At 38.0% G+C, this 12,188-nt stretch overlaps 1 protein-coding gene and 1 long non-coding RNA gene across 3 annotated transcripts in view; both read right to left on the minus strand.

Moving 5' to 3' along the window:
• Positions 1-538: 538 nt before the first annotated feature.
• On the minus strand, positions 539-5,097 carry LOC104956241 (uncharacterized). Its single transcript, XR_799525.1, has 3 exons — positions 4,857-5,097; positions 2,189-2,258; positions 539-707 (listed from the first exon to the last, which is right to left on the minus strand). It is a non-coding gene; the product is annotated as an uncharacterized lncRNA (long non-coding RNA).
• A 435-nt stretch (positions 5,098-5,532) lies between these two features.
• Positions 5,533-12,188, minus strand: part of LOC104956242 (nucleolin-like) — a 9,680-nt gene continuing 3,024 nt past the window's right edge. Inside the window, exons 7-16 of one of the 2 annotated variants that reach the window (XM_010783711.1) lie at positions 10,624-10,695; positions 10,413-10,536; positions 10,165-10,322; positions 9,780-9,906; positions 9,492-9,649; positions 8,433-8,562; positions 8,222-8,355; positions 7,985-8,111; positions 7,675-7,883; positions 5,533-5,854 (exon numbers count right to left, since the gene is read on the minus strand). In XM_010783711.1, the coding sequence (XP_010782013.1) occupies positions 5,793-5,854; positions 7,675-7,883; positions 7,985-8,111; positions 8,222-8,355; positions 8,433-8,562; positions 9,492-9,649; positions 9,780-9,906; positions 10,165-10,322; positions 10,413-10,536; positions 10,624-10,695 (1,301 nt within the window). In that variant the 3' untranslated portion in view covers positions 5,533-5,792. Of the gene's footprint in view, positions 5,855-7,674; positions 7,884-7,984; positions 8,112-8,221; positions 8,356-8,432; positions 8,563-9,491; positions 9,650-9,779; positions 9,910-10,164; positions 10,323-10,412; positions 10,537-10,623; positions 10,696-12,188 lie in introns of both variants that reach the window. The other variant, XM_010783710.1, reaches the window with a different exon arrangement.

Genomic DNA, 12,188 nt, shown 5'->3' on the forward strand with positions numbered 1-12,188 from the left:
AAGCTTAAGCTCAGCGAGCTGAGTCTGAATAATGTTAAAAACAGCCTGTAAAGTCATACATCTTTACTGCCAAATCACAGCATTGATTTTTCTATGGTATTCTTCAAGGTCTTGGTTTCCTAATGTGGTATCTTTGACCATTTGCATCACTTTTTGAGTAGTCAAAAACAGTTCAAACTTGCACCAAACTTGTGTGACAAAAAGCATTGATCCAAAAATGTAAAAACATGAGATGAGAATGGCAATACTTATGTCATCATATTCTAAGCACTTACACACTCTACACTTCAAACATTTGAATATATACCTGACTAAAACAAACTTTTTGAATACAGAATTATAACTGGAAAAGCAGCTTCGGCTTACTGCTGTTTATATATAATGACTGATTGCACTTATTGTACGTGTTGCGGTTGCCAAAATTGTCAGCTAAATTAAGTGGAAAGTCATATAATGTACTTGAGCAGAGAAAAATGTGTAAAACAAGTAAATTGTGTAAAAAAAAAAGAAAGCAATTTCTGCCGTTTTCCTACCGTGGTCCTGAGCAGGAGTGTGTGTGCGTCTCTCAGCGAGGTGTGTGTGCAGGTACCCTTAACGCCCCACTCAGGCAGCCAGTAGAGTAGGAGCAGCAGGAGACCCCCGGAGCACACGGTCCCTACACCCACCAGGATCATCTTCCATACACAGGGCCGATAACCCCACACCTCCTGCACGGACACACACTCATGTAAACACACTGAAGGGTAACACTTCTCTAAATGACTTGCAAACTTTCTAGATTTACTAGCCCAATATAGCATCTTAATAGCCCTTAGAAAGCGGGCTATCCAGTAACACGCAAATGCAAGGACCCTGAAACTGAAGCAGCTAAATAGAATTCAGTCTACATATAATTTACATCTGTACAACTGTATCCTAAATGTTATTATTTACACATGTCCTACTCTAGTGTCGCCTGTGTTAAAGGCCTGTTCTCATTCTAGAGTTTAAAAAAAAAGAATATTTTTAAAGTAAAGTAATTTCACTGTAACCTAGAACTAACTTTGCTTAAACAGGAATACATATTTATTTGTTGGGGACTATTTTCAGTAGCCGATTAACGGTGTATTTGGATTCATGAGTTATGTTTCACTGAAGAAACAGGGCAATTTGTCCAAAATAATCGGATAATGAGTTCCAGAAATGTAAGTGGATTACAGTCAACTCTGTAACAGATGTACATTCTGTACATTTTGATAAGCACTCTTGGCAATATGTCTTATCACAGGATAAAAAAAAAAAGAAGCTGACTCATCCTGGCACATACTGCTGATTGCCACCTTGAATTAAAGTGGGAACATGACCAATGAGGGCACGAGATAAGTTTGTGCACAGATGGAAGGCTGACAGGCAGGTAGGCCATCCAGTTATCTTAGCTGGGCCGGTAGGCCTTCCAGTTAATCTTAGCTGGGCCTGGGCCGGCTCAGATGATTGGTCGTGCTTTTTACAGTACCACGGCTTCCACAGATTTTTTTATGTATTTATTGTCAAAGCATTTAAATGTATTCATTGGTATCGGGATGTTAAGAGCATTCCATGGAATATAACAAAAAGTGTTTCTGAAGTGAATTACCTACCCCAACTTTAAGATGCAAACATTTGTTCATTTAAATCTAGTGGTGTTTTTGGTTTTTAGCTGATTGCATATAATTGAGAAATCTGATGTTTAGAAAATAAGTTTGATGTTTACCAAATATAGGTGAGATTTAAAAGCCCTGATTGGCAGATTTAGCACAGCTAGCTGTTTTAGCTTCTTCCTAGTGTTAAAGCTAACAGGCTGCTGGTCGTAGCTTTACAGTAAACACGCAAAAACAAAAGTGATAACCATCATCTTTTCTTACTTTATCTTGTGTTTTCTCACGAAAACTATGAAAAAAAACGGGGTATATGCATTGTGTAACTCTTTAACTTATTGGTTATTGACGCCCTCCATCCAAAACGGTGTCACTTAGTTTTACTTAAATTGCTGCTACACATTTCTTTAGCCATTTTTGTTTACTCATTGTCTTTCTTTTTTCTTTTATTACGAATGTTTTTTTTTTTATGTAGGCCTTTGTGACCTGCTATGCCACTTTTGCTGTAACACTGTATATGTCCTCGCTGTGGGACTGATAAAGGAATTCAGATTCAAACAGAAATGGATATTTACCATCTCATCCTCCAGTCCCTGGTTTATAATCGTCGGCTCTTTCGTCTTCATTCTGTCTGAAGTTCAACAACTGAGAAGATAAAAAAAAAAAGAGAGATCATTTTCTTTACTGGGACTCCAATGGGTGGTTTACTCGCTGACGCTTTCTTATCACAGAAGTCTCTACTCTGTCTGGTCAGCAAAGATGTTGCAATGCTAATAACGGTCAAGGACTTGAAATGGCCAAGTTTATTAACTTTGGAAAATAAACCCCAAAAAATAGAAGGTCAGTGAATATTCCAGTAATCCTCACAAAACACTAACAGACGTTTGTTTAGCGTTCAACATAGTAACACCATTGAGTAAACCTCATCTACCTGGTATTAATCCGGAGGAAACGATATTCCCTATCTTCATACCAGTCACGTCTTGAGACTTTGTGAAAAGCTTCTGGTACATTCATTGTCTTGTTTTTGAAACCTTTTAGATATTGTCCACATACATTTCCTGGAATATTAGCCGAGTCAATAGTTGAAATACGGCGTTACTCTGGCTTGATTGCATTGATTTTATCGAGTGCACTTCTGTAGGACTTAACTGAGCCTTTTAACACACCGACATGTCGACTCACTGACAACTTTATTGACACATTAGTGCGACACTCTTAGATGTAAAGCGTTGATCCAGGACAGGATGGGCCGTAAAACATGGAAACCTTTGCACCATGCAAATGTTACCGCTCAATAACTGTCACACCTACAGTAATGTTTGACTCACAGCCAAGCGCTATTATGTATGGGTCGTCTGGTATTTTACATCAATCATCTATATATTTCCAGAACTCAGATTTCCCGATTTAACTTAAGTTTCTATTGCCTTTTAACTTACCATTATTTCTTTGAAAAAAAGATGGTTTCCTTTTACCTTTCTCTACACTATACTGTTTATTTATACACAAAAGTGTGTGATTTGTTTTCATTTAAGACTGCTTGATCATTTAGGGCTTGTATGTCGTTATTTAGCTGTCTTTGTGAAACACATTATAACTTGAATATGGATAATTGCTCTTTAAATAAAGATTACAAATACCAAATGTAATAGTTATTGAGTTGAAGTTGACTGATTTTTGGGGGGGTTTCTGTAGATTTAGAGATAATATTGATATTATGCATTAATTGGGCCTAGATAATGCAATTAAATCTTATATCAGAAAAGTCCAGCTCCAAATTCATATTTTAGACAATTCCTCCACAGTTAATATGAAACTTTATTAATTACATTTATAGAAAACCAATCGTCCATGACAAATCTAACAGGCTTCTATGGTCTGATAAGACAAAAGCTTTTTCACCATCCCTCTTGTGATGGCAGCATCATGCAGTAAAATAAAGTAAATATTGCAGCATATAAATAAGTACAAATCCTGTTAGAAACACTGTTGGAGTCTGCAAGCCAACAGGGACTTTGGATAAGATTTATTTTCCAGCCGGACAAAGCCAAAAGCCAAAGCTACACCGGGCTGTCTTCAAAACAACTATGTAACAGTCCGACAGCAGCAAAGGTTCATATCCCAATCCAGAAACTGTGGCGATGGGGTCCCCATTGCTACCTGACATAACTTTATAAACGAGTTTTTATATGACAAATAACAGATGTGCAAACTTATCTACATACTCAACTCACGCCTCCCCTAAATAATGTGCATTTTTTTTTAATGGCACACTGACATTAGATTTTTAAGCATTGATGGAATACATTGACTAAAGTACTGTCCTTAAGCACAATTGTCCAGTACTTGTTCTTTATTTCAGTTTTATTGGAGTTTTAATTCACAGTTTTTCAACATTTTTAAGACAGACTTAATTTTTTTTTTTTATAGATATAAGTACAATAAACTAATACAGTATTAGAACTGCCTAGTTGATCGATCAATTCATCGGATATTTTTGGTCTTTAGTCAATTTAGATGTAGTTTGTTGATTAGTCACAATTCAAATTGTATATTTTTCTCATGCTGAGTAACCTTTTTTTTCAAGAAATTATGACGACATTAACCTGCTTGCAGCTAAAACATCAAGGTTATGGACACAAATGCATGAATAATTTTAATGCTAGAACATTCCAGTATTGTAACAGTAGCTCTATTTTTAAAGTAATATAATAATTATTCTGTAATGGGCCATTCTGCATAGAGTACTTTGACTTTCAGTAGTTTTAAGCATAATATGAGGCCAAGAGTGTTGTGGCTTTACTTGTATACCATGAATGTACGACTCTTGTATTTGTTACAGTATTTTACACTGTAGCACCTACCACTTCCATCACTTTCCAACAAATCCCACTAACCAAAACAAAACTCAAAAATCGATTTAACCTGAAGTTAAAGGGTAGAGTTTGTCGATACTTACGTAAACAACATGTTTAAAATGCGAAAAGGGAGAAAAAGCTCAAGTTATAAGTTTCCTATCAGAGAGAAAAACAAACATTCCCAGTTTCAACAGTATTGCATCACCAAACAGTGAATGAGGAGCCATTTGCAGTCGCTGTTTGACACTTTTGTTACAAAGTTGTTTCCGTTTCACAAGTTCCTTGTTGAGCCGTTATGGAGCTCCTTTACCTTAACATGAGACTGAAAATGAACATAAACACCGTGTAAAAAACCTCGAATTCACGCGAATTAACAACTTACCGACACTTTTCTCTTCTCAATCAATGCACGAGACGTTGCATAGTCAGGTGAACTAACGGTTGCATCAAAAGTTAGCTCGCGTGCCCCGTTCAGCAGCCTAGCAACACTGGAGATCGAACATGTGTCAGCAGACAGGCGCCGAAACAACACAGCTCCACGCCGCGCGGAGACAGGACCGTCCCAAACCGGTCCATTCAAAGGAAGTGAGGAAAACAGGATGTGAGGTCACAAAAGGACACCGGGTTTTGGATTAGTTAGTGCAAGTTGCAACAAATCGAAGTGTGGCGACGTGTGCAAGAGGGGGGAGAGGGTTGAAGATATGCAAAAGTTCCCATTAGAGCAGATACAAACTGTTTATAGCTGACGGCCCCTCATGTACTGAGGCTCAGTTCGTGCGGCGGACAAGGGTTCGAGCCCAGGCTGCTACCCGTTTACGTGTCATCCCTGCTATCTTACACGAGTCATTCTTCAATAAAAGAAAACCTTTCAAAAAATAAATAAAGGGGGAATACTGCTTAATTTAGTCATTAACGGGAGGACCTGGCATGTTTAGCTAGGAGTTATTTCAGGTCAATGGCTGAGAAGTTTTCAGTGACTTGGCTGAGATTTGAGTCCTTGCATAACCTTTTGGTTCTTCACTACAGATGTTACAACAAACTCAAATACACAGCTGGTGGGGGATTCAAATATAGTTTATCTTCACAATTAATCTTTTAACAACAACATTTGATAATAAGTTGGAGTTTTTTTTAACATCTGTTCAAAAAAGTTATGAAGTGGAAGGTTTAAAGGTTCAAATATATGATCATCTACAAGGTGTTACGTGTCTTACAAACAGGTAGGACTAACAATGCTCATTACATTTTCACAACCTTACATAATCAAAAGAACTGGACAGTTTTTAGATTAATCTCTGTTTAACTTTTCCCAGTCCAGTTAGCCTTTATTTTCAACTTCTTTAACAGCATCCTGTGGCGCGACAGCTCCAGATTTTTTACCTGAAGGAGAAACAAGGCAGAAAAATTGTTTTATTTACACAAGAAACATCAAGCTAAACCAGTCAATAATCAATATAAGACAGTAAATTAAAGTTGCACAAAAAAATAGCCCTCTAATGACAATGAACAACATGAGCAAGCAACAACTTTATACTAACAAAGGAATGGCTTATCTAAAGCCAGTTGAGTAGCACTTGAAATGTTTTGGCTCTTTGAAACTTATATGATTCTGTTTTCTTCAAGTTTGTATCTTCTTGGTCGAATGCACTTATTGTAAGTCGCTTTGGATAAAAGCGTTAGCTAAATGCAATGTAAAAACAGCAGAGTATTTCAAAGCATCATATGCAAGGGCAGTACAAATATTTTCTAAAAGAAGCTGCCAAAAAAGAAGGTGCATTGCATTTATTAAAAGGTCCCATGTCATGGCCATTTCTACTGATCATAATTCCATTGTTGAGGTACTACAATACATTTATATTGTGCAATTTTCCAAACTCACATTGGTTTCTCATACAGCATCTCTGTAAAGTATGTGTATTCACTCTCTGTCCTAAACGGCTTGTTGGAGCTCCTGCCCCCCCCCTCCCTGTGAGCCCAGTGGTCGTCTGCGAGACACAGCTAAACCCAGCCCGAAACACACATACACCCACAGCCTGGCTGGGAGTTTGTGTGTGTGCCCAGGCTGAGTTCCGCGGTGTCTCGCCGACCCCACACCAGTGAGCCAGCTCAGTGTCCCGCTCCTCGCAGCAGCGAGCCTCGCAACGTCCCGCCGAGTGTGTGTGTGTGAGTGAGGGAGTCCGCGGATTGGTCCAAACGTAACGGCTCCGCGGACGTTACATTACGTCACTATACCCAAAAAGTAAACAATGGAAAAAGAGAAATCTCCAAAAAGGCGTTCTGGGGCAGCATAGACAGGTCTTTTCTGTGTTTAGAGTTTTACTCGCTACAGGGTGTACTTTGAGGGTTTGACTCTGCAGACCGTTTACATGCAGAAAAAGCTACATAACACACAAGGGGACGGGTGATAAACGGAAAAGCATGACATGGGACCTTTAAAGCTTTTGTAGGCCTAATTGTTGGCCACTTGTGAGAGGTGCAACATGTTGTAAACATTTGCTTATTTAAACATAGAAGACACAGCAACATTAACATCTATAAAGTTGTGTTTGAATGTTATTCCAATATTCTCTTAGCTTAGTTTTTGGTGTCCTCCAACTAACTGCCCAGGCAATTATCTGGCTCTTTAGCTGTGAAATGTAAATTGCAAATATGTCTATCAGGGTTTTCTAATCTTGTGAATACCGTTTTTTTCCCACCATTATGTCATACTTCATATGTCCACAACAATATGTTACAGATGCGCCTAGGAAATACTCTTTTTACAAACTAAACAACCAAACACAAAAAGTATGCTGCTCAGTAAACACGGATACATTAGCCCAGAATGTTTCCCATTTGTCCAGAACATAGAAATATCACAGGACTAGCTGGAACAGGACTAACTTGTTTGCTACTTGGTTCTGGATAGAAGGCATAAAGTGTGTTTAAGTTGAGGTTGAAAGCATAGAGATTTAGCCAAAAACAAAAGAGTTACTATACAAAAAAACAACGCGTAAAAAGATGCTCTGCAAATGAGGGGAACTGCGGATCATTCATTGCATGTTTGTCGACTAGTCCCCTTTGATGTTATCAGTAGCCACTAAATCCAGTGTTACTATAAAAAAATAACACTAATTAGATCTTTCTTCTTCTCAAATTCTTCTTATAAGCATACAACTACAATGAGACCTTGATACACGCCAGTTGAACTCAAACATTACCTTTCTTTTTTCCTTTCCCACGTTTGCCTGCCTGACCTGCAGACTTCTCAACAGGTGCCTGGGGGGGCTTGGAGGGGAGTTTCGGACCTTTCGCAGCCTGGACCTTTGCATAAGTCACCGTCACTTTGCTGCCATCGATCTCACAGTCCTCCATGCTTTCTTTACCAGCTTTGCAGTTGTCTTCACTCTCAAACTCTACAAAACCAAACCTGAAAAACATTTCAATTGACACAAGTCAGTGTAAATCGGACTTCCAGAATAATCGAAAAAACATGTTAAAATTATGACAAAAAAATGTGAGGCTACCCACTTTTTTGAAACTCCCGTCTCTTTATCTACAGTGACTCTTGCACTTGAAGCTCCTTCAAAGGCACTTTTAAGAGTCTCGGCAGTCGTCTTCTCAGCGAGGCCCATCACGATCAAAGTTTTTAATGAGTCTAAAGAGGGGGAAAAAAACATTGTGGCTTTGGAAACAGTTCCAATGTATGATTTGCAGTAACTAAGGCGACACCGACATGGATAATAGAACATAAACAATCCCACATACGTTTTGCCTGTGCAGACCCTTCTTTCTTGTCGCAAAATTGTACTTTGATCTCCCTTTTTGAAATTGTCAATTTCTGGGATGACTGCAGGGCCTTCTCCGCGTGTGCTGCGGATGCAAACTCAACAAACGCAAACCTGCAGAGGATTACAGATGTTCTTGAGAACAGTCAAATGCTTTCTTTATTTGAAAGGTGAAGTGAACATGTACTTACCTTTTTGGTTTGCCTTGGCTTTTTGGCAGGTTGATACTAACGGCTTTCGCAAAGATTTTCTTGAGGTTTATTTCTGGCACATTGAAAGGCAGATTGCTCACAAATAAGGTTTTATTTGGATCGGCTGCAGCTGTGAGAAAGAAAATAGATAATTTGTCACCAGGTCAAATTGCTGAATCCAAATTTTGTTGATGGATATTGAGATGTTAAAAAGGCAGCAACAAACATATTTGAACCTCTGAACCCAAAAATGGCATGCAGGTGTGAAAGGCATGTTTTCTTTTCTTAATTTAGGGCGAAAATAACGCAATTTATCATAGCCAGGAATTCTAAAAACAAAAATGACAGCCTGATTTATAATGTGCAAATGCTTCTGTCAGAAAACGTAAAACTTTGCTTAAAATAGTGATATTTCACTTCATAAAACCACTTCATGCTCTATTTCAAAAGTCAACCAAAATAAAACCGTCTGCTCCAGGCAGATCCCTTAAAATAGATGCAATTCTGTGTTCCTGACGGAGATGGAAATCATGAACGGTTTCAGTAAATGAGTGAAACTTCAGCTGAGCTGCAGGCCATTCACACAAAGAAGAGACAACAAAAGTTTGTTTAAAGGGGCCCTATTATTCTCTCCTCAGGTTCATATGTATATTTCTTGGTCAATTGCTTAGAGATGTCCGAGCCCCTTAGCCTATCCCGTACAATGGGTTGGAGAGATAGCCAATAGAAGCAGGAGTGTTACATGGTGATGTCACTGTAAAACTCCCCGATATTTATAAAACTTTGGGGCACTTGGCAAAAAAGTTAAATATTTAGAGATTACGTTCTCGCATTTTAGGGGAAAGGAATTAAATCCCCAAAAGTTTTATTTTTTAGGCATTTTACCAATAACTGCACACAATAAATGCTTCAGTTCTCTCCACTTCTAGCCATGTTTGTGCTGTTTTCATAGAGGTGCAGTACTTTTAAATGACCAAAAGATGCTGTGGGTCTGCAGGTTAATAGGTATAGTATCACCTCAGTTATTAAGAGTACATTTCTAAATATCCAGTGATCTACCTTTAGTGTCGTCTTTGTTTTCATCAGTTTTGGTGACTTTCCCATTCTTTTCTCCGGCTTTTTCCACAATCAGAACACGGCCACTCATCTTGGCTCCTTGTTTTTGCTGCAGCACTGTTCTGGCAATAGCTTTGTTTGGGAACTCCACATAGGCAATGCTGTTGAAGAGTGAAAAAACAATTTATTCAGTACAGATTACAAATCATCCCAATCACATTACTAAATATATCAATTAGGTTTTGTGTACCTAGAAAGGGAACCTCAGAACATTTATTTTTAAACTCTTACCCTGTTTTTGGGGTCTCTGCTCCACCAGGAAAACGAACACAGGTTCCCAATTTGAAGACTTTCAGAATGTCTTTTGTTGTCGCTTCGTAAGGGATGTTCTTCAGAAACAAACATCTGCTATTTTTGGCTGCTAAACACAGAACAGCCCTCAAGTTAGACATTTCATATTTAACAACCTCCGTGGACCTTATGGTGTTTTACATTCCTGTATAAAGCCCCCATACATCCATTATTTTAGTTATTGAAAAACAACCATACTCATATGAACATAAGTTGTATAAACTCAACAATGAATGCCCTCTAGTGGTTTAAACGAACACTACTGCTGCACCACTATGAGAAAAGGTTAACAACATAGAATTAAATAACTAAATTTTCTCGTTACCTCTTTTTTCCTCAAAGGATAGTTTTGGCTTCACCTTGTCTTCACTTTTGACTTTTGCTTTGGCAACCTTCATGGGCAGCTCATTCATCATATGTCCATTTAACATCAAGCCTTTCAACAAGTCCATCTCTGAGGCCAAATCTACGAATGCATGTTTTCTACAAGAGCAAAACATCATTTGTTAGTTAAGTCAGTAGGTTTAGTAGCAGCACTAATAATTCTGTGAGGAGTAGGAGCAGGATTCTCACCTGGACCGGTCTAATCTGATGTCTTGAACCAGGACGCTTTGTGTCATGAAGTAGTTTGCTAACGAATCTTTGATCTCCTCAAATGTTTTGGACTTGTTCAGGTTGCCAACAAAGAGACAAAAACCTGCAACAAATAAGACAGTGGAATGTGTGAAGGAAAGAACTCGGGCACCTTTCAGAATGAAGTCTTATATTGTTATTCACTTCTTACCATCGTTGATGAGCTTAGTTTTCTTTGGCGGGGACACGTCTACTGTAGAGCTGGCCTTCCGCTTCCCTTTTACTGGAACACATGGAAAATGTAAGTTAGGACAACTTCATCACCCGACAGTTCACATTTTGATCATACACACTTATATAATTCAAGAAATTAGCCATCTACTTCATAAATATTTGTCTGAAACTGATTTCAGAAAGATCAGGTAATGCAGCTCAAGAACTTATGCAAATGTTTTACTCAAACATTCACAGTGAGTCAATTTTGTGCTTTCAATGGTGATCTTTTTTAAGCAAATTGATTAATTGATCAAAATGACTTGTCTAGGTATAAAGATCTTAAAGCAGTTGAGATCCAGTTTGAACGGATCACTCATGTGCTTGAGGTTTAAAATGATTCTATTTTGAGAGAACTTTTCCACAACATTTCAAAGACCCAGAATAAAATGTGCATGACCATTTAAAACCTTTAAGCACACAAACAAGCTGTACACTTTCATCCAAAAGATAAATATTGTATGAAAAGTAAATGGTACGGTAAGCAAAAGTGATGATAGACTGAACGTCATGCATCAACCCATATTAGAGCTACCTTATATCAACAGCTACTGCAAATATATTAACTGATTCAATGTTACATTATGTGGAAGTTTAACTATAAACGATTCCTTAACAAAAATTATTTAATTCAATATAATACAATCTCACGATTTTTCCAGGAATGGAAAATAGAATGAATCTTAACAACTGGTTAACAATGAACATGTAAACCGTGAATTTAACGGCAAGAAGCGGATGAGAGAATGGCGGCGACTTACGATTGATTAACATCATGATAACAAAGCAAGAGGTGAATTTGAAGAAATGCACAAATAAACAGGTATGATCCATATTTTGTTGGGATGGTGCAGTAAAACTTCTAATTGTAAGCATCCCAACATTTTTGCCAATTGATTGTACAAATATGATAGTTATTTTACATCTGGCAACATGTGCATATACTACTGATTCAAGATTCAAAGGCTTTAAGGCGAGACACGGCAGGCAAAAACATCGTTTTTCATGCACTGGTCAATTTTGAGATTTTGTGCTATTTTGATTCCATAACATGTTTTCTTTCAGGCTTTTGGAAGGAAAACGTACAAAAAAAACATTTAGGTGTTTATTTTACAATAGTTTGTCTATTTCCGTCTGTAGATTTCTCCTAAATTCACCAAAAGTTAGCATTCTAACGTAACACAAAGTACCGCCACCGCTGTTTGCACCATGTCATCAGAGGTATCGTTGGAAAGCTCCGTCTCTCCTGCACAATCTCATCGGATCCAAATATGGTCATTTCCTTTGTATCAGCAACCAATCGTGAAAGTACAAAGGGGTCTTAAATTAAAAAACTAAATCTCATTGGCTGGTGTCAATTTCTGACAACGTGATTCGTTCAGATGCGTCACGTGGTGTGCTTCCACTTCTTAGTTTAGCTTTCGCTGGAAATTGAAATCTCAAAATGGCAAAAGAACAGCGAAAAAACCGACCCTTACAATAAAATACCTTCACGGAGTGCGT

The sequence above is a fragment of the Notothenia coriiceps genome, unplaced genomic scaffold (genome assembly GCF_000735185.1).
Source record: "Notothenia coriiceps isolate Sejong01 unplaced genomic scaffold, NC01 NC01_scaffold00025670, whole genome shotgun sequence".
Taxonomy (NCBI): domain Eukaryota; kingdom Metazoa; phylum Chordata; class Actinopteri; order Perciformes; family Nototheniidae; genus Notothenia; species Notothenia coriiceps.